Source organism: Girardinichthys multiradiatus, chromosome 22 (assembly GCF_021462225.1).
Source record: "Girardinichthys multiradiatus isolate DD_20200921_A chromosome 22, DD_fGirMul_XY1, whole genome shotgun sequence".
In the NCBI taxonomy this organism is placed as follows: domain Eukaryota; kingdom Metazoa; phylum Chordata; class Actinopteri; order Cyprinodontiformes; family Goodeidae; genus Girardinichthys; species Girardinichthys multiradiatus.
The window spans coordinates 317,916-335,953 of NC_061814.1; the positions used below are offsets into that span (position 1 = coordinate 317,916).

Sequence of the window (18,038 nt, forward strand, 5' to 3'; positions counted from 1 at the left end):
TCAGCTGGGTGCTCCCGCCGAGCCCATGCAGGTGGGAAGGGCCAGACTCTCGCCCAGTGAGCAGAGGCGGCGGCGGAAGGCTAACCAGTGCTTTTACTGCGGATCCCCAGATAATTTCATTTCGTCCTGTCCTGTTCGGCCAAAAGGGAAGGTCCGTCGGTCATAAAGAAGCGGCCGACGGGCCAGCCTGCTAAACAAGAAGCCCCTAGATTTACTCTGCCTGCAATTTTGTTAAGAAACGGTTATTCAAGGTCACTTCCTGTCTTGTTTCCCATTTCCTGGACCAATTGTTTAAATAAATATTCATCTGAACTTATCTGTTTCTGGTTGTTCTCTGCATGTGGGTCAGGTCGGCAGTTAACATTATGACAGAATATTTTTATATTTTAGATTCTTCAAACTATCCACCATTGGCTTTGATGACTGCTTTGCTATCTTAGCATTCTCTCCATGAGCTTCATGAGGGGAACCAGAAATGATTTTCCAAAGAGTCTTGAAAGAACTTCCCAGAGGTTCATTAAGAGACGGCCAAAGGTTAATATTTCAGTCATACAGCAAAGGGCGGCTGCTTTAAGGAATCTTTTAGATTCCTTTTTTTTATTGGCTACATAATTCCATATGTGTTCAATCACAGTTTTGATGCCTTCAGTGAGAATCTACATACATTGTAAATAGTAATAAACATGAAGAAAATCATTAAAGAATGAAAAGAAATGAGAAAGTGTTTCTAAAACTTTTCACTGATTCTGTAACTTATAGTTATTACAGGGTTAGTAACCTCTGTTAAATTCTTACAGCATAAATTTAGGATTTTATGACAGACAACAAAAATAAATGAAGGAGATTTAAAAGGATTACTTAAACCTGCTGAAGCTGATGGGCCTGTTTGCTCTAGCATTTCATTATCAGTGTTTGCTTTGTAAAAGAGACACTGAAGCAGCAAATTATTAAAACTAGTCCTAGTTTGTTGATAGAGAACAAACTAGTCTCTGTCTTATTTAAGTCATGTGGAAACAGTTGTTGACTATAAAATCTAAAAACACTGACAATTTTACAGTTTGAGTTCCGATTTTATTCGGTACAATTCCAGCTAGACAGTGACTGCTGTCAAAAGCAGAGTTTGGCTACCTTTCCCAGAAGCTCATGGAGGCTAAGGATCTGGGCAGCAAAGACTCCGGTGCCTATAAAGATGCTTGGAACCAGACCCAGGAATCCTCTTAGGTTCTTCGGTGCAATCTCACCAAGGTACATTGGTACTACACTGAGCGAGATCCCTACAGGGACACGAGCAGAGGAAATAATGTGTTACTCCTGCAGAGAGAAGACTATTTTGCTCATCCACATTTAAATCACTTCTAATTAAGTGTTGAGTTACTAATTTATGTCACTTCAACATGGTATTTTCAGTAGGACAACAGGACATTTTTACTTATTGACTTAGTCAGTAAGCTTGACATAAAAACAATGTTTCCCAATAAAACAAGACTGTAGATAACTTTAGAAATAGAATTGAGCACAAATGACAGGCCACTTTCTTTATAGATACACAGTAACACGTTCTGTAACTGTTCAGTTCTGACAAATAAGATTTCTTAGCCATTGACGAAGTGCTTCAACTTTGTTCTCTTTTTGTCCAATAGCAAACATTATAAACAGTACAGATGGAAAAGCAGCCCCCTGCAGCTCTTACACCAACACAAACACAACAAATGGAATATCTGTAATATAAAGAACTTTAACTCTAAAGAGAAAATCTCATTTAAATTGCAGAAACTGGAATGTTTGTAGGAACATATTTTTCTCAGAACATATTTGTCTCAGCTACTTGTGTACCTCTGTCTCCCAAACTTTAGGGTGGCATTGCTTTAGTTATAAATCACCTCTCCTTTATGGTCATTTTCATAAAGCATGCCAGATAGTCGGTTTGGTCAGTTTCAATGATGAACTGCCATTTCAACCCGGAAAGACTCACAAAGAGAAGACAGGGATGCAATTTGAAAAGTTTATTAGTTAATGTTTATTTCTTTGGCGCTCGGACCCCAGTGGAAGACGTGAATGTTGAGAATGACAAGTGCTTGAATGAACATCTTAGGGTTAGATTTAGAGATGTCTTCCCCAATGGGATCCGATCTTAGTGGTGGAGTGGAGGCCTGGGGAGATTTGGAAGGTGTTTGGAAGTCAAATGGTGGAGATAGGGTGGAGGAGAGTCAAAGTTCAACTGCAGAATGGAGGGTTCCATGGATGAAGATCTTTTAAAGTGGAGCCTTGAAGGATGATTGGCTATGGAGAAATGAAGACTTGAAGCTGATTGGTGGAGCAGAGCCGCATGTAGGAGTAATTAGACAAAGCTGGAGGTGATGGTGAGTCTTCCATGTTGAATTTTTGTTTAAACTCCATTTCAACCTGGAAAGACTCACAAAGAGAAGACAGGGATGCAATTAGAAAAGTTTATTAGTGAAAGTTTATTTCTTTGGTGCTCGGACCCCAGTGGAAGATGTGAATCCTGAGAATGACATGCGCTTGAATGAACATCTTAGGGTTAGATTTAGAGATGTCTTCTCCCCCAAAAAAGTTGTTGAGGTTTAAAAAGATTCGAATAACGGGCATGAAGAAGGGATGATTTGAGCCTAGAGAGAAGGAATAGGTTAATGTGCCTGACAAGGTGTAGATGGGGCTGTGCCTGAAAAGGCGAAGATGGGGCTGTGCCTGAGAAAGGCGTAGATGGGGCAGTGCCTGACAAGGCGTAGATGGGGCTGTGCCTGACAAGGCATCGATGGGGCAGTGCCTGACAAGGCGTAGTCGGGGTTGTGCTTGACAAGGCGTAGATGGGGCTGTGCCTGACAAGGCGTAGTCGGGGTTGTGCTTGACAAGGCGTAGATGGGGCTGTGCCTGACAAGGCGTAGTCGGGGTTGTGCTTGACAAGGCGTAGTCGGGGTTGTGCTTGACAAGGCGTAGACGGGGCTGTGCCTGACAAGGCGTAGTCGGGGTTGTGCTTGACAAGGCGTAGTCGGGGTTGTGCTTGACAAGGCGTAGACGGGGCTGTGCCTGACAAGGCGTAGTCGGGGTTGTGCTTGACAAGGCGTAGTCGGGGTTGTGCTTGACAAGGCGTAGTCGGGGTTGTGCTTGACAAGGCGTAGATGGGGCTGTGCCTGACAAGGCATCGATGGGGCTGTGCCTGACAAGGCGTAGATGGGGCTGTGCCTGACAAGGCGTCGATGGGGCTGTGCCTGACAAGGCGTAGATGGGGCAATGCCTAACATGGCGTAGATGGGGCAGTGCCTAATAAGGCGCTGAAAATCTAATAAAATAAAATAATTAATTAACGATGGTGCCTGTAGAGGAGAAAAATTAGGCGGAGACTGAGAAGAATAGGCGTGAAGATAGAACGGATCTGCAGCTGAAGGATGTTGGGGGATGAGGATCTAAGGCCAACCACCACCAGTTAGTGCAGGAAGCTCATACCTAAGAGCTGGGAGATCGTTGAAGAGCTAGCACAGAGTGGAAGTCTGGCGACTGTGGCTGAAGAAGGCCACTGGCCAAGTTGATGGAGGGAAGCTGTATAAATGCTTGGGTTGCTGCTGTAGAGGTAGCTCCAATTCTAAGTAAGTGACTTGAGACCTGACTAGGAGGTGCGCTGTACTAGTCTAAAGATGCCTCAAAACGTAAAGAACCAGGAGGCAGACATGGGGGCTCCTTCTAGAGTGAGAAAGAAGGGCATGCTGGGTGAGCTAAGTTTGCATTGTTTTAAGAGTGGATTCAAGCATGCTAGAGATGGGCAGAACGGGCCATCGAGGCGAACAATAGAGATGAAACATGGGCCTTTCCCTTTGGTATGTTAGGGTTGAGTTTGAAATTATCAGGATAAAACTTGAGGTCTCAGAAGGCAACATTTCTAGATGGAACTAACAAATCGATAGGGGAAGTAAATTCACCTAAACTGAGAAGCCCGAAGAAGGCTTGAACATCATAGAGATAAGATTAGATATGTCTTCCCCCAAAAATGCCGAGCAAGACCGAGCTGAAAGATATACGAATGAAGGTGAAGAAGGGAGGCGAGAAGAGTGGATGACGTGAGCCTGACAGGCACAGAAGAGGAAGGATGAGAAACTGGCTAAGGGACGAGGGAAAAGGAAACATAACAAGAAGATGAGTGCAAGAGATTGTGGAGCAAAAAGGACGAAGCTGACTGAGCTTGGAGAGGGAATTGTACAACCTGATTGGCATGGAGGACGTAGAATCAGCTGAGCCTGATGAGGAGAACAGAGAGTGAGACCTGTCAAACCTGGCAAGGCGTGGAGGGGATATGAGACAAACCTGACTAGGAATAGAGGGGATCGGACCTGAGCAAGCCTGACACGGAATAGACGGAAAAATAATGAAAACCTGACTAGGCAAGAGGATGAGAACTTGCAGAACCTGACGAGGTGAGCAAGAAGACTTGGACAAGCCTGACAAGGCGTGGAAGGGAAATGATGTAATCCTGATAAGGCGTGGAGGCCTGACTGTAACTGACAAGGTAACGAGTGAGGTGTCGGTTTGTATGAAGGGGTGCGAGAGGGAAAATAAATAGCTGTGCCTGACATACACCTGAAAGATTTTAATTAAATGTTGTGAGTTGTATTGGTTACTCTTACCTTTATATGAATTTCATGAAAAGTTATTGTTTCTTCCATACCTCTGACTCTCTGAGGGGCAGATGCACAACGCTGTCAGCAGCTGCTAAATGTGCAAACCTAATCTTGCAAGTGCCACCATTTCTAAAAGACACGCAGATAGATCTGCTCTACTGAGCAAATATGGCTTCCTACACTGTAGCAGATTCCCAACATAAATGAGTTGTTAAAGTTAAAACCTGCCAATGTTATGAATATGAATGAGGAATTCAGCCAGGAAAAATAACTAATCAATCCGAAATCAGTGTGTCTTATGCGGATTGAGTGGAGAAAATAATATTTGAAAAAACTGATGGTTATATCTTCACGCTACTAAAGCCTTGCATTATGTGACTCTTCAGTCACACTAAGAGCTTTGTGCAGAGATCGAACCTTGAGGAACTCTGAAAGCTGTATGAACAAAAGTCCAAACAGGTTTACTGTGTGGGCCAACGATGAGTGGACCCTTAAATTAGACACTCTCTTGTCCAGTTCCTTAGATTTGGACTGAGAAAACGGACTTGTCCAAGCAGTCCGACAACTTTAAATATCTCCAAATATTTTGTTGGAGTAGAACTCCAAAAATATAAAGATGAAGCCCTTCTTTAAACAACTGAGAGAGCGGCAAACTTTGATGAGTGTTAAAGATTAATCACCTTTGTTGACAATGTGAACGGTGATTCTTATTCTGGAGACTGGATCAATGCGCTGCCCTTGCAGAATCTAGGAACAGAGCCTAGGTGGGATGTTAGAATGTGTGGGAGCATAGAATCTGCCTGAGCGCAAAAGAGAGGTGAGAAACACTGAATGCCTGAAAGGTAGATGATGTTTGAAAATAGGAATGGAAAAAAAAATGGAGTGATGCATCTCACCTAGAGACAAGCAAGGCCGGGCACTAGGGAGGTGAACGCCGGTGGGAGGGGCCAAGGAGCAGGCTGGGCGCCAGTGGAGCTGAGAAGAGGAAGCTGATGTGGCCCAGTTGGAGCCGAACTCCGGAGATGAGAATGAGATGAACGGAGCGCTGGAGAGAATCCATGGACGATATGCAGAGAAGATTGAGCGATGACTGGAGTAGAAGAAGACGTCAAAGCTTGAAGTGCGGGAGAATTTGTTTGAGAGACGAAGATCAGAGGAGAAGCTGCGTGCAGAAGACAGGCAGGAATGTGCAGCGGGAGCCGGGGTGGAGGAGGTCAACCTTGGCGACGCTTGGCAGGAGGATTTTAGGGTGCTTCCGGAGGAGGTAGGAGGTGGAAGGAGAGAATCATGCTGCGACACAAGTGCGTAGAGCTGAGTGAGGTGGGATACATCCAGATCGGAGCCAGGAGACATGCAGCACGGTCTTGACTGGAAATGACTGAGAATGGACGCCAAAGCGGGAGGCCAGGCGAATGGTTCTGCGAGGAAGTAAGGAGGAAGGAGGGCGAAGATCAGTCGCGAACAATGCGAGGAGCGGCCAGATCGTCAGACGGAAGTCAAACATGACGTGGCTGAATATCAAAGTTCAGCTGCAGAACGGAGGGTTCCATGGATGAATATCTTTTCAAGCAGAGCCTTGAAGGATGATTGGCCAGGGAGAAATGCAGACTTGACGCTGATTGGTGGAGCAGAGCCGCATGGAGGAGTAATTAGACAAAGCTGGAGGTGATGGTGAGTCTTCCATGTTGAATTTTTGTTTAAACTCCATAACAGCATATTGTGAAGGTCAACATGGTGAGTTGACAAACATGTGGACGTTTGTGTTGCATCAGAACCATAGATGTATAGAAGTTGAAATATCCTTTTTGTCCCTCGGTGAGAGTATTCAGGTGCACCGGCAGTAAATCGAAAGGCAAATGGAAGCATGTAGATTCACACAAAGGTAAAAATATAAAAACAAAAGTAAAAATAAGAGACTGTACAGTAAGGGCAAATTTACAGCATAAGCAAATAGTATATTTATTAAAAATTGCATACTCAGATTCAAATAAATGTGCAACTGAGTAGGGTAATTTAAAGAATGTACAAAATGTTCATATATATTTGTGCATTAAAAACAATAAGAGGCTATTTACAAGAAATTTAAAAACTGTGCAAATAAAAGCAGTATAGATTCTTATTGAGGTTGTTGGAAGCTGTGATGCTTATGCTGTGTGTGTCAGGAAGGTTTTATGGAGTGTGACCCAAATGCAGACAGGCTGGCAGAAGCAGCACGGTGAGTTGAGAAGTTTAATAAGACAGTTGTGTCTGTGTGTGTTTGTACATACCTGAATGTATTCCTGTGATGAAGCGACCAAAGATGACCATTTCAGGTGAACCACAAATTCTGCTAAAGCCCATGAGTGAGCCAGCAATAAACACCAGCACTGTTGTTTTTACCACTGTCCCCTTCCTGAAAACAAACCCCCAAATATAAAAAACAATCATTCTGAATACTCATCAGCAACGTTTATAAGGAACAACTTGTTAATATCCAGTTGAACCTTTTTTGACCATAAATTCCTTTTGGCATGGCTACATCAGCAGGGCCACACCAGAGCCACTCTTGTAGGCTAAGAACAGGAAACTGAGACAACAATCCATACAGACTTACCAAAACTTATTTGGTGTGATGAGTTTCATTTTAAGCTGCGACATGTGGATGGTTGGGTCAGAATTTGGTGTAAACAACATTAAAGCATGGATCCATTCTGTCTTGGATAATCCACCATGATAAAAACATCAAATCATTTCAAACTTGTTTCTTGAACACAACAATGAGATCTCTGTTTTCTAATAATCACTGTGTGATGCTATAATGACAATGGATGTTTATCTGTGTGCATTAATTGATCTTCTATTACCTTTTCTAACACCTTGAACCTGTCTGCTCCTTCTCCTCTGTCCTCCGACATCAACAAGGCATTTACTCCACACTCACTGGATATTTTCTCTTTTTCAGGACTTTTCAATTCAGTTTTCAATGTAGTTTTATTTGTACAGCACCAATCCACAACACAAATCTGGTACAAACAACCACGCTACATTTAAAATCACTTACATTCCCTTTCTTCATTCTGAAACTCAATTTGGAACTTAGGATATCATCTTCATGCAGTCTGGAGGCCTTAATGCCTTGACTTGTCTAAATTCTTGGAGTAGCTGCCATGTGATTGGCAGAGTTGTCCTAAAAAACTATCAAGGAAGTGGTTGGTGAGTGTACGTGAAGCACATGAAACAGAGACTTATGAAATGTAAGACAGAGCCACAGTTTGTTGTTTATAGTTTATAAAATGTATTGGAAGTCATTAACATGGTGTGTTATATTAAAACCGGATTTATATAGGATAGTTTTGAAAAAATATATAAATCGTTAAAATTATTTAAAGTTGTCTGAAGAGAAGGTTGGCAATGATATGTGGACAGTGAAAGACAGCATCTAGAAAAGTTTAGAAACTGTCAAGCTTTCTTATTTTGAAATATTGAATAAAGAACATCTAAATCAATCCAGTTTATTTTTTTGGGGGCCAGGTAAATTTTCTTATTTTTTCTCTTATTGTCTTATACTCTCAATATTTAGAAGACTGACCAAAGTTTTCCTAAAGAAATGTTTGATGAAAACATCCACATATATATGGTGAGGCTGCAGTGTGAGCAATGGATAGTTTGTTAAACTCAGTCTTTCTTAAAGATCAGAAGTGTATTAGTTTAAACGGTTATTCACAGTCATGAGATAAGAACATTGCCATGACTGTTGGTAAAGTAATGAGAAAAATGAAGTAGACATCACAATATAAAATGACTGTAGAAACGTCTTTAACAGCCATAAAGCATGAAGCAGTCATTTTCTGAATGTTTATGAGTGCTACTCTCTTCTTTGTATTATTTTAGTTCATTGATGTTTGCAGACATTTTTTATACAGTTTCTAAATGTCGTACCACAGCATTTCAATGGTGCAATCAATTAGTGGTCCGGACTTTGACTAGGTGTTTGCCACACCTTCATTGTTTTGTAGATTGCTGTTGTGTTTGGGGTCATTGTCCTTTGATGACTGAGTTTGAATCAAGCTTCTGTTGTGGAACAAATGACCTCACATTTGACTCATATTTAGTATCGAGAGGAGTTCATGGTTGAGTCATTGACTAGCTGTGTGACCATTGCTCAGTGCCTGCAAGACAAGCCCAAATCATGAGCCCTCCACCACTATGCTTGGCAGTTGATATGAGATGTTTGTGCGGATATGTTGTGTTTGTTTTTGTTTTCACCTCCAGTATCAATCTGCATTTGGCTCCTCAATGCACACTTCCTTAAACACTATTATTGTGTTAATGGAATGTTACAGTTTCATTTTAATTGGTAAAACCTTTCATTTCTTATGGTTTTATGTCCCACAAGGCATTCCATAACCATGTCTGGCAAATCATGACAGCACATACTAACGTTTGAGTTTCATTTGTCCTGCACCAGCTGGTCGGCTGGAGCTCTGGGTAATGTCACTTCCTGTTTTCGCTGTTGCACTTGGTGAATTGTTTGGTGTGTGAAGGCTCTCTTGTTTGATCTGATTTCTCTACTGTGATATCTCTTACTTGTTATAATACATAAGCACGTTAAAACACATTGGGGGCTGCACGGTGGTGCAGTTGGTAGCACTGTTGCCTTGTAGCAAGAAGGTCCTGGGTTCAATTCCCAGCCAGGGGTCTTTCTGCATGGAGTTTGCATGTTCTCCCCGTGCATGCGTGGGTTTTCACCGGGTACTCCGGCTTCTTCCCACAGTCCAAAGACATGCCTGTTAGGTTAATTGGTCTCTCTAAATTGCCCTTAGGTGTATGAATGAGTGTGTGCATGGTTGTATGTCTATTGCCCTGTGATGGACTGGCGACCTGTCCAGGGTGTACCCTGCCTTTCGCCCATAGACTGCTGGAGATAGGCACCAGCTTCCCCATGACCCACTATGGAATGAGCGGTAGAAAAAATGACATGACTGACTGATGTTAAAACACATACTTTCTGTTGCTGTATTTAACGTTTGGGGACTCTCCGTGTCTTACATGGTTTGTCTAGTAGTGGTAAGGGGTTGCTAGCTTAGTGTTAGCTTTAGCTCCACCATGGCTACCCGTTCTGCTGTTTCTCTCTCTGAGTCTCCTCCTCTCTCCTGCTCTCTTTGTCAGATGTTCAGTTACTCCTCTGCCTCCTTTAGTGATAATGGTACGTGTAATAAATGTAGCATTTTTGTAGCTTTGGAGGCGAGGGTGTCGGAATTGGAGGCCTGGCTCTGCGCTGTTGAAAAACCAGCAGATAGCCGAGGCCCCTTAGCCAGCGCGGAGCCACCAAGGGTAGCTCCCCGTAGCAGTCCTCCAGCAGAGCCCGCGCAGCCGGGGCCTCATGTCAGCTGGGTGATGGTATGTAGAAAGCATAGTCCTAGATCCCAGCCCACAGGTCACCACCAACCCGTCTGCATTTCTAACAGATTTTCCCCACTCAGCGACACACCCGCTGAGAAGCCAACTCTGGTAATCGGCAGCTCCATAGTCAGAAACGTGACACTAGAGACACCAGCGACCATAGTCAAATGTCTGCCAGGGGCCAGAACGGGCGACAACAAATCATACATGAAACTGCTGGCTAAGGATCAGCGTAAATACAGTAAGATTGTTATTCATGCTGGTGGTAAAGACACCCGGTTACGTCAATCGGAGGTCACCAAAGTTAGTGTTGCTTTGATGTGTAAGTTTGCCAAAACAATGTCGGACTCCATAATCTTCTCTGGTCCCCTCCCCGATCTGACCAATGACGACATGTTTAGCCGCACGCTGTCATTCAACTTCTGGCTGTCTAGGTGGTGTCCAAAAAACAATGTGGTTTAGATTGATAACTGGTGTTGGACCACTTGTTTGCTGAATATTGGACCATTTGCACGTTGTTGGACGCCACTATGCCTTTCCAACGTCATCGGCCATTTTGTACCGCAAGACAGTCTGTCCTACAAAACCCAGCGGCCACTGTGGCTGATATGACGGGGCCGTCCCAGGTCTGACGTCACAGGAGGCAATATAGGAAGGCGAACGTTTGAAAGAAGCGCTTTCACGTTGGATACCGGACCAACATCTGAAGCATCTCTCTCTGGAGAAGAAGACGTCGCACGTGGAGCCTTCATTTATTCTCCTTCGTTGGCCAACAAAAAATTAATGAAAGAGGTTTCTGGAATGAGAAGGCCAGAAATACCTGGCGTGAGTTTAACATGTAACCAAAACCACGGAGTTTCAAGGAGACGCAACTTTCCCTCCTTGTTTGGTTCTAGTCGACTGCTGACGGTCAGATCATATTTTTCCTTTTTGCCGAGTCCAAAGGACGAAGATTGACTGCTCTTCCCGAAGTTAACTGTGGACGCACGTTAACTTTCAACTTTCCCCCTCCTTCTCTCTCCCTCTGCTGAGAGGAGACATCAACAAGTAAAACCCATCCTTTATTTTTATTTCTTCATTAGGAATAGTGTGGGCAGGGTAGAGTAGGATTTTTAGTGCGATTAGATTCGCCTTTTAATCTCATGTGTTCTGAATTGTATGTGCAAGCAACCTTTTATTGAAACTTTGATGTGCTGTGTTGGATGTCTGGAACCCGCTGTGCTACCCATCTTTGTGTGTGCTTTGCGGGGTTCTTTAACATCTGAGAGCAAGCGCAGGTGCGCTGTGGAACTGGACTGTTATAATAACCTCATGGAGAAATTCACCATTTTCTTTGTCTTCAACTTTACTGCTTACTAGCTTGCCGCCAAACGTTTTATAACTCTTTGTGTGCTCACCTCGCCCAGAGTCGGGGGATGTTTTATGACTGAGTTTAACCGAGTTACAGTTTGGGCTACGCTCCCAACCTCTGCTCACCACCACACCCCTTTGTCATATTATCATTTTTGCCATAACTGCTGGTTTGATCCCATACTGCTGTTTTGCTTTATTTTGTTTGGTTAGATATTTTACACCTTTTGTGTAGAACTTTGCATGTTTGAGTAGGTGAAGATCATTGAATCGGAAGAGCGAGTGTATCAGGCTGATCGATTTAATAAATGTTCACATAGATAAAGAGAAGTAGTGAGTGTTTATTTTGTGCAAGAGTCAAAATAAGGTTAAAGTTCCACACGTTTCCGCAGAAACGGTCGATTAAAGAGTGACATCTCTGGTAATAGTTATTAATTATTACTGAGTATTTAACGGTTGTAATTATCAAAGGCGTTGTGCCACAATTACAACACCAGAAGACATCTCTGGTCTCGATTCGTAAATGAGGATTTTTTGTTAAGAAATTAATTTTGTCAAATTGTGATTTTTTTATTATAATTATTGATAAATATTAATTAATCAATAATCATAATTCCAACACAACATTTTGGGGAAAACCTGGTCTGATCCAGAGAGACGACATCCATCCCACTTTGGATGGAGCAGCTCTTCTTTCTAGGAATTTGGCGGAATTTATTAGTTCTCCAAAACTCTGACAACCCAGGGTTCAGACCAGGAAGCAGGGTCGTAGTTTAACACTCCTCTCAGCAGTTTCTGTACTGCTACCCACCCATTACCCTATTAAGACAGTGTCTCGCCGACGACCAAAACTGAATAGATTAAAAAATATTCTAAAAGGAGGAAACCATAAACATCTCATAAAAATAAATACAACTCAGACCGAAAAGAAAAATAAAACAATTAAATGTGGCTTACTGAACATAAGATCTCTCTCTTCAAAGACATTGCTAGTTAGTGACCTAATTTGTGACAATCAGATTGATTTATTTTGCCTCACAGAAACCTGGCTGCAGCAAGAGGATTATTTTACTATAACTCCTACTAATTATTTAAATTTTCACATTCCTCGAAATACTGGACGAGGAGGAGGAGTAGCAACCATCTTTCAGTCCGATTTATTGATTAGTCCCAGATCAATCAATAGCTACAACTCTTTTGAATATTTAATCCTTAGATTTCCTCAACCAAATTGCAAAGCACTAAAACCACTTCTGTTTGTTGTTTTGTACCGTCCACCAGGCCCTTACTCTCAATTTTTAGATCAGTTTTCAGACCTTTTATCTGATTTAGTGTTAAATACAGATAAAATTATTATAGTGGGGGATTTTAACATTCATGTTGACACTGAAAGTGATAGCCTAAATATAGCGTTTAATGCTATCTTAGACTCAATTGGCTTTGATCAAAACATTAACAAACCTACCCACCTTTGTCTTCATTCTCTGGACCTTGTGCTGACATATGGCATTGAGTGTAAAGACATAACAATATTCTCTCATAACCCTGTCCTGTCTGACCATTTCTTAATAACTTTTGAGTTTAATTTAACCGAGTACTCCACACCTGAAAGAAAATGTCATTACAATAGATCATTATCAGGCGATGCTGTAACAACCTTTAAAGAATCTGTTCCACTTTCAATTTCCTCCTTACCACTGAAAAGCACAATGGAGGGCAATAATTTTGTTTCTGCCCCTTCACAAATTGATTCTTTTGTTCATAGTGTTTCTTCATCATTGCGTGATGCATTAGACAATGCAGCCCCCTTGAAAAAGAAGGTAATTATTCATAGGAGGCTAGCTCCCTGGTTTAATTCGGAGCTGCGTACTTTAAAGCACAATGTTAGAAAATTGGAGAGAAAATGGTACTCTACACACCTAGAGGATTCCTACTTAATCTGGAAAAATAGCCTACTGTTGTATAAAAAGACACTTTGCCAAGCTAGAACAGCTTATTTCTCATCATTAATAGAAGAGAACAAGAATAATCCTAGGTTTCTCTTTAGTACAGTTGCTAAACTTACACAGAGTCATAGCTCTGTTGAGCCATCCATTCCCTTAGCTCTCAGCAGTCATGACTTTATGGGATTCTTCTTAAATAAAATTGATTCTATGAAAAAGAAAATCTTTGACATACTCCCTAAGATGATTACTTCATACTCAGCAAGTGAGACAACATTGGAAATAACTGCAGAACCTGATTTGTGTTTGGACTGTTTTGATCCTGTGAAGCTTCCTGAGTTATCAGAAATATTAGCTTCATCTAAACCTTCAACTTGTATGTTAGACCCAATCCCAACCAAATTATTTAAGGAAGTGTTCCCTCTGATTACCAGCCCCATTTTAGGTATGATTAACCTATCCTTAGTAAATGGATATGTACCACAGGCTTTTAAGGTAGCTGCAATTAAACCTTTACTTAAGAAACCTCCGCTTGATCGAGATGACTTGAAAAATTACAGACCTGTATCCAATCTTCGATTCTTATCTAAAATTCTTGAGAAAATAGTTGCTAATCAAATGTGTGAGCATTTATACAGCAATGACCTGTTTGAAGAGTTTCAGTCAGGCTTCAGAGCTCATCATAGCACTGAAACAGCTCTGCTGAAAGTCACTAATGATATTCTTGTGGCCTCAGATAATGGACTTGTGTCTGTTCTGGTTCTGTTAGATCTCAGTGCTGCATTTGATACAGTTGACCATAATATTCTCTTAAAAAGGCTGGAATACGCTGTAGGGATCAGGGGAACAGCAATAGGCTGGTTTAAATCTTATCTGTCTGACAGATTCCAGTTTGTTCATGTAAATGATAAATCATCTTTAAACTCCAGGGTTAATTGTGGAGTACCACAGGGTTCAGTACTTGGGTCAATTCTCTTTACTATATATATGCTTCCAATAGGTCAAATTATCAGGCAGCATAGGATAAATTTTCCCCGTTACGCTGATGATACTCAGCTTTACTTATCCATAAATCCTGATGAACCCAACCAGTTAGATAGACTACAAGCATGTCTTGAAGATATAAAAACTTGGATGACTTTAAATATTCTGCTTCTAAATTCAGACAAGACAGACGTTGTCTTCTTTGGACCAGAGTCTTTGAAAAAGAAACTGCTTAGTCAATCACTTAACCTGGATGGCATTAAATTGACCTCTGATAATAAAGTAAAAAACCTTGGTGTTATTTTTGACCAGGACATGTCATTTAAATCCAATATTAAACAGGTTTCTAGGATTTCCTTCTTTCATCTCCGGAACATTGCCAAAATTAGAAATATCCTGTCCAGGAGTGATGCTGAAAAACTAGTCCATGCATTTGTTACTTCAAGGCTGGACTATTGTAATTCTTTACTATCAGGATGTCCACAAAATGCAGTTAAAAGCCTTCAGCTGATTCAAAATGCTGCAGCAAGAGTTATGATGAAAATTAAAAAGAGAGATTATATTTCTCCTATTTTAGCTTCCCTTCATTGTCTGCCTGTTAAATCCAGAATATAACTTACAATTCTCCTCCTCACATATAAAGCCCTTAATGATCTAGCTCCATCATACATCAGAGATATGATGGTTCCATACGTTCCTAACAGAGCACTTCGTTCTCAGACTGCAGGTTTACTGGTGGTTCCTAGAGTCTCTAGAAGTAGAATGGGAGGCAGATCCTTTAGTTATCAGGCTCCTCTCCTGTGGAACCAGCTCCCGATTTTGGTCCGTGAGGCAGACACCCTGTCTACTTTTAAGGCTAGGCTTAAAACTTTCCTTTTTGATAAAGCTTATAGTTAGAGTGGCTTAGGTTATCAGGGAGGGAGCCTTCCACCCTCCCTGTTGGTTGGAGTAATGGGGAGTCAGGTTTAGCCTAAACCAGCTCAGTTATGGTTGAGGTGCAAACACACCCTCCATTTCTGCTACCTGTATGACCCCTTCTCTTTTCCAATGGTTATAATTAGTCTGACAGAGAGAGGTATCCCAATCCCTGTGGTTTTTAGTATAACAATGACCATCAGTGGGACACTTTGTGGGGTGCCTTGAGATGACATTGTTGTAAATAAGTGCCGTTTAACTAAATAATCTGAACTGAAACTATCTGTGTAGTTATGCTGCTATAGGCTTAGGCTGCTGGAGGACATAACGACCACTTTCACCCTCTTTGCTACATTCTCACACTACTCTCCAATTTTGCATTATTTGCTGTTATTTCAGTTTTTAACTTTGTTCTCTCTATTCTCTTCCTAGAAGCTACACCTGGTATGGCTCTGTGTCTACCTGTGACACCTTTCTGGAGAGGGGAATCGTCCGAGCTTCTGCTGGCAACAACTTAATGCTCACCCTTTACCGATGATCCACATGGCCCTGTCTTTCAGTGTTTAACCCTTTCTCTCTCCTAGACATGGCTACTGACTGAGCTTCTACTGTAACTAACTCTATGTGCTCTCTTTCATACTCTAACCTTGAAAACTGGCTCAGAGTTTATCTGTTCTTTCTTTCTAGGTGAAACGACTAAAGGAGCTACATCCATTAACATTTACTTTTCCTTCCCATAGAAAGTACTCCTGGATCAGTGCTTCTTTGTTCTCTTTGTGTCTCTGCTCTGTTCTCTCAAACCCCCAGGCAGATGGCCGCTCACACTGAGCCTGGTTCTGGTTCTGCTGGGGGTTTCTTCCTGTTAAAAGGGAGTTTTTCCTCTCCACTGTCGCTACATGCATGCTCAGTATGAGGGATTGCTGCAAAGTCAACGCCAGTGACTGTCCACTGTCTCTACATGCTCATCCGGGAGGAGTGAATGTTGCAGGTCACTGACTGGATGCAATCTGCTGGGTTTCCTTAGACCGAAAAACCTTTTATCCAATTTGAATAAATAACTAACTTTGACTGCACTGTTCAATGGTTACGATTAATTGGAATGTATGTACCTGACTGTTATGAAGAGCCTTGAGACAACATGTGTTGTGAATTGGCGCTATATAAATAAAACTGAATTGAATTGAATTTGTATTTCAATATATGCTGTTAAACAAACTAATCTTACCTGCCAAAGCGAGTAACCAGCATACCCACAATGAGGGAGCCCAGTAGACCTCCAATAGCAAAGACCGACACCGTGAGAGAGTACATAAGCGTCAGGGTTTCCCCACTGAGTCCTGTTCCATTGCGATTCAAAACAGTTTGGTTGTAAAAGTCCTTTATGTACTGAAAGAGCAAAGTGGCATTAAAGTGGAAGGTTAGTGGTTAAAATGAAATGACAGATTACAAAAGACAACAAAAATATTGTTCACAACAAGAAAATGGTTGAAAAAGTAATATTCTCCTTATAATGTTGACGAAGTGCATGTATAAAATGTACGGTGATTTTATTGTTAGTAAGAATATTTTAGCAAAACAAGTGAAATGTTGCTATTTTGTTTGATTGAGTTTGTATTGCTTTGTTGCTAGTGTTTTAATGTCTCTTGTTACATCTAACTCTATGGGCAGCAGCGAGAGTTCTTTATCTTCTATGACCGGGCTACCCTATTTCAGCTAGAAGAACTCAGTCAGGAAAAGCGTTCACAACACTGATGTCAAAAACTCCACTCTGAGATATTGGTGATGTCATGTGGGGTCATGGCAGGGGATATTTCTGTCAACAATAAACTGAAGAGGAAACACGGAACGCAAGGAGGAGCCGAGAAGAGGTTCCACTGCTTGGTCAGCCAAAGAAGGCTGACTCTACCAGTTATACTGCTTGCTAACGTCCATTCTTTGAAGAATTAAATGGATGACCTGCACGCTGGGTTAATCATGGAGAGGTATGTCCAGGACTGCCTAATTTTGTGTTTCTGTGAAACGTGGCTGGGAGAGGACACAACAGACACTGGAGGAATAGACGATCTGGATTATGCTTTCATCGTCCTGGGAGATTTTATTCTCCCAGGATAGGGTCTTGGGTCTCATAAATGGCATTGATGAGTTAGGGTACATGGAACTGGTACAAAATATTGTGGTCTAGAGAGAAGTCAACAACCTCATCCTCAACACAGATCAAGCTTGTGAACTAATAATAGACTTCAGTAAACATGCCCCCTGCCTGCGGCCTCTATACATCAAAGGGAATGAGGTGAGAAGAGGTAATTGCCACAAGTTTCGTGGCTTGCATCCAACATCAACCCTAAGCTGGGCTATGAATACCACACCCACATTGAAAAAGGCACGCCAGTGGCTTAACTACTTCAGATTGCTCAGGAAGGCAGGTGGAGAACATACTTACAACGGGCATCAGGGTCAGGTATGGAAACATCACCCAGGCAGAGAAGAAGGCTCTCCAGAGAGTTGTTAAGACCGCAGAGAAGATCATTAGAACAGATCTTGCAACATTGTACTCCATATTCATACAATGATGCAAGAAAAGAGCACAAAATATAATGAAAGTCAGCAACCATCCAAGGTCACACACTCCTAAGACACGGTTCTAATTATCATTATTAATTATCTTTTATATATATATATATATATATATATATATATATTTATATATATGTATATATATATATATATATATATGTATATATATATATGAGCCCAGGGCGTTCCCAGGCCAGCCGAGAGACATAGTCCCGCCAGCATGTCCTGGCTCGTCCCCTGGGCCTTCACCCGGTGGGATGTG

The 18,038-nt window shown here is 41.8% G+C and overlaps 1 protein-coding gene across 3 annotated transcripts in view; it reads right to left on the bottom strand.

The window, feature by feature from the left end:
* The window catches only part of slc2a15a (solute carrier family 2 member 15a), a 73,365-nt gene that overhangs the window by 37,397 nt on the left and 17,930 nt on the right, over positions 1-18,038 (bottom strand). For all 3 annotated transcript variants that reach the window (XR_007036098.1, XM_047352209.1, XM_047352212.1), the window contains exons 3-5: positions 16,428-16,588; positions 6,896-7,020; positions 1,129-1,274 (exon numbers count right to left, since the gene is read on the bottom strand). Coding sequence is in view for 2 of the 3 variants with exons in the window: in XM_047352209.1 (XP_047208165.1) it covers positions 1,129-1,274; positions 6,896-7,020; positions 16,428-16,588 (432 nt within the window). In the remaining variant the exon portion in view is untranslated. The remainder of the gene's footprint in view (positions 1-1,128; positions 1,275-6,895; positions 7,021-16,427; positions 16,589-18,038) is intronic.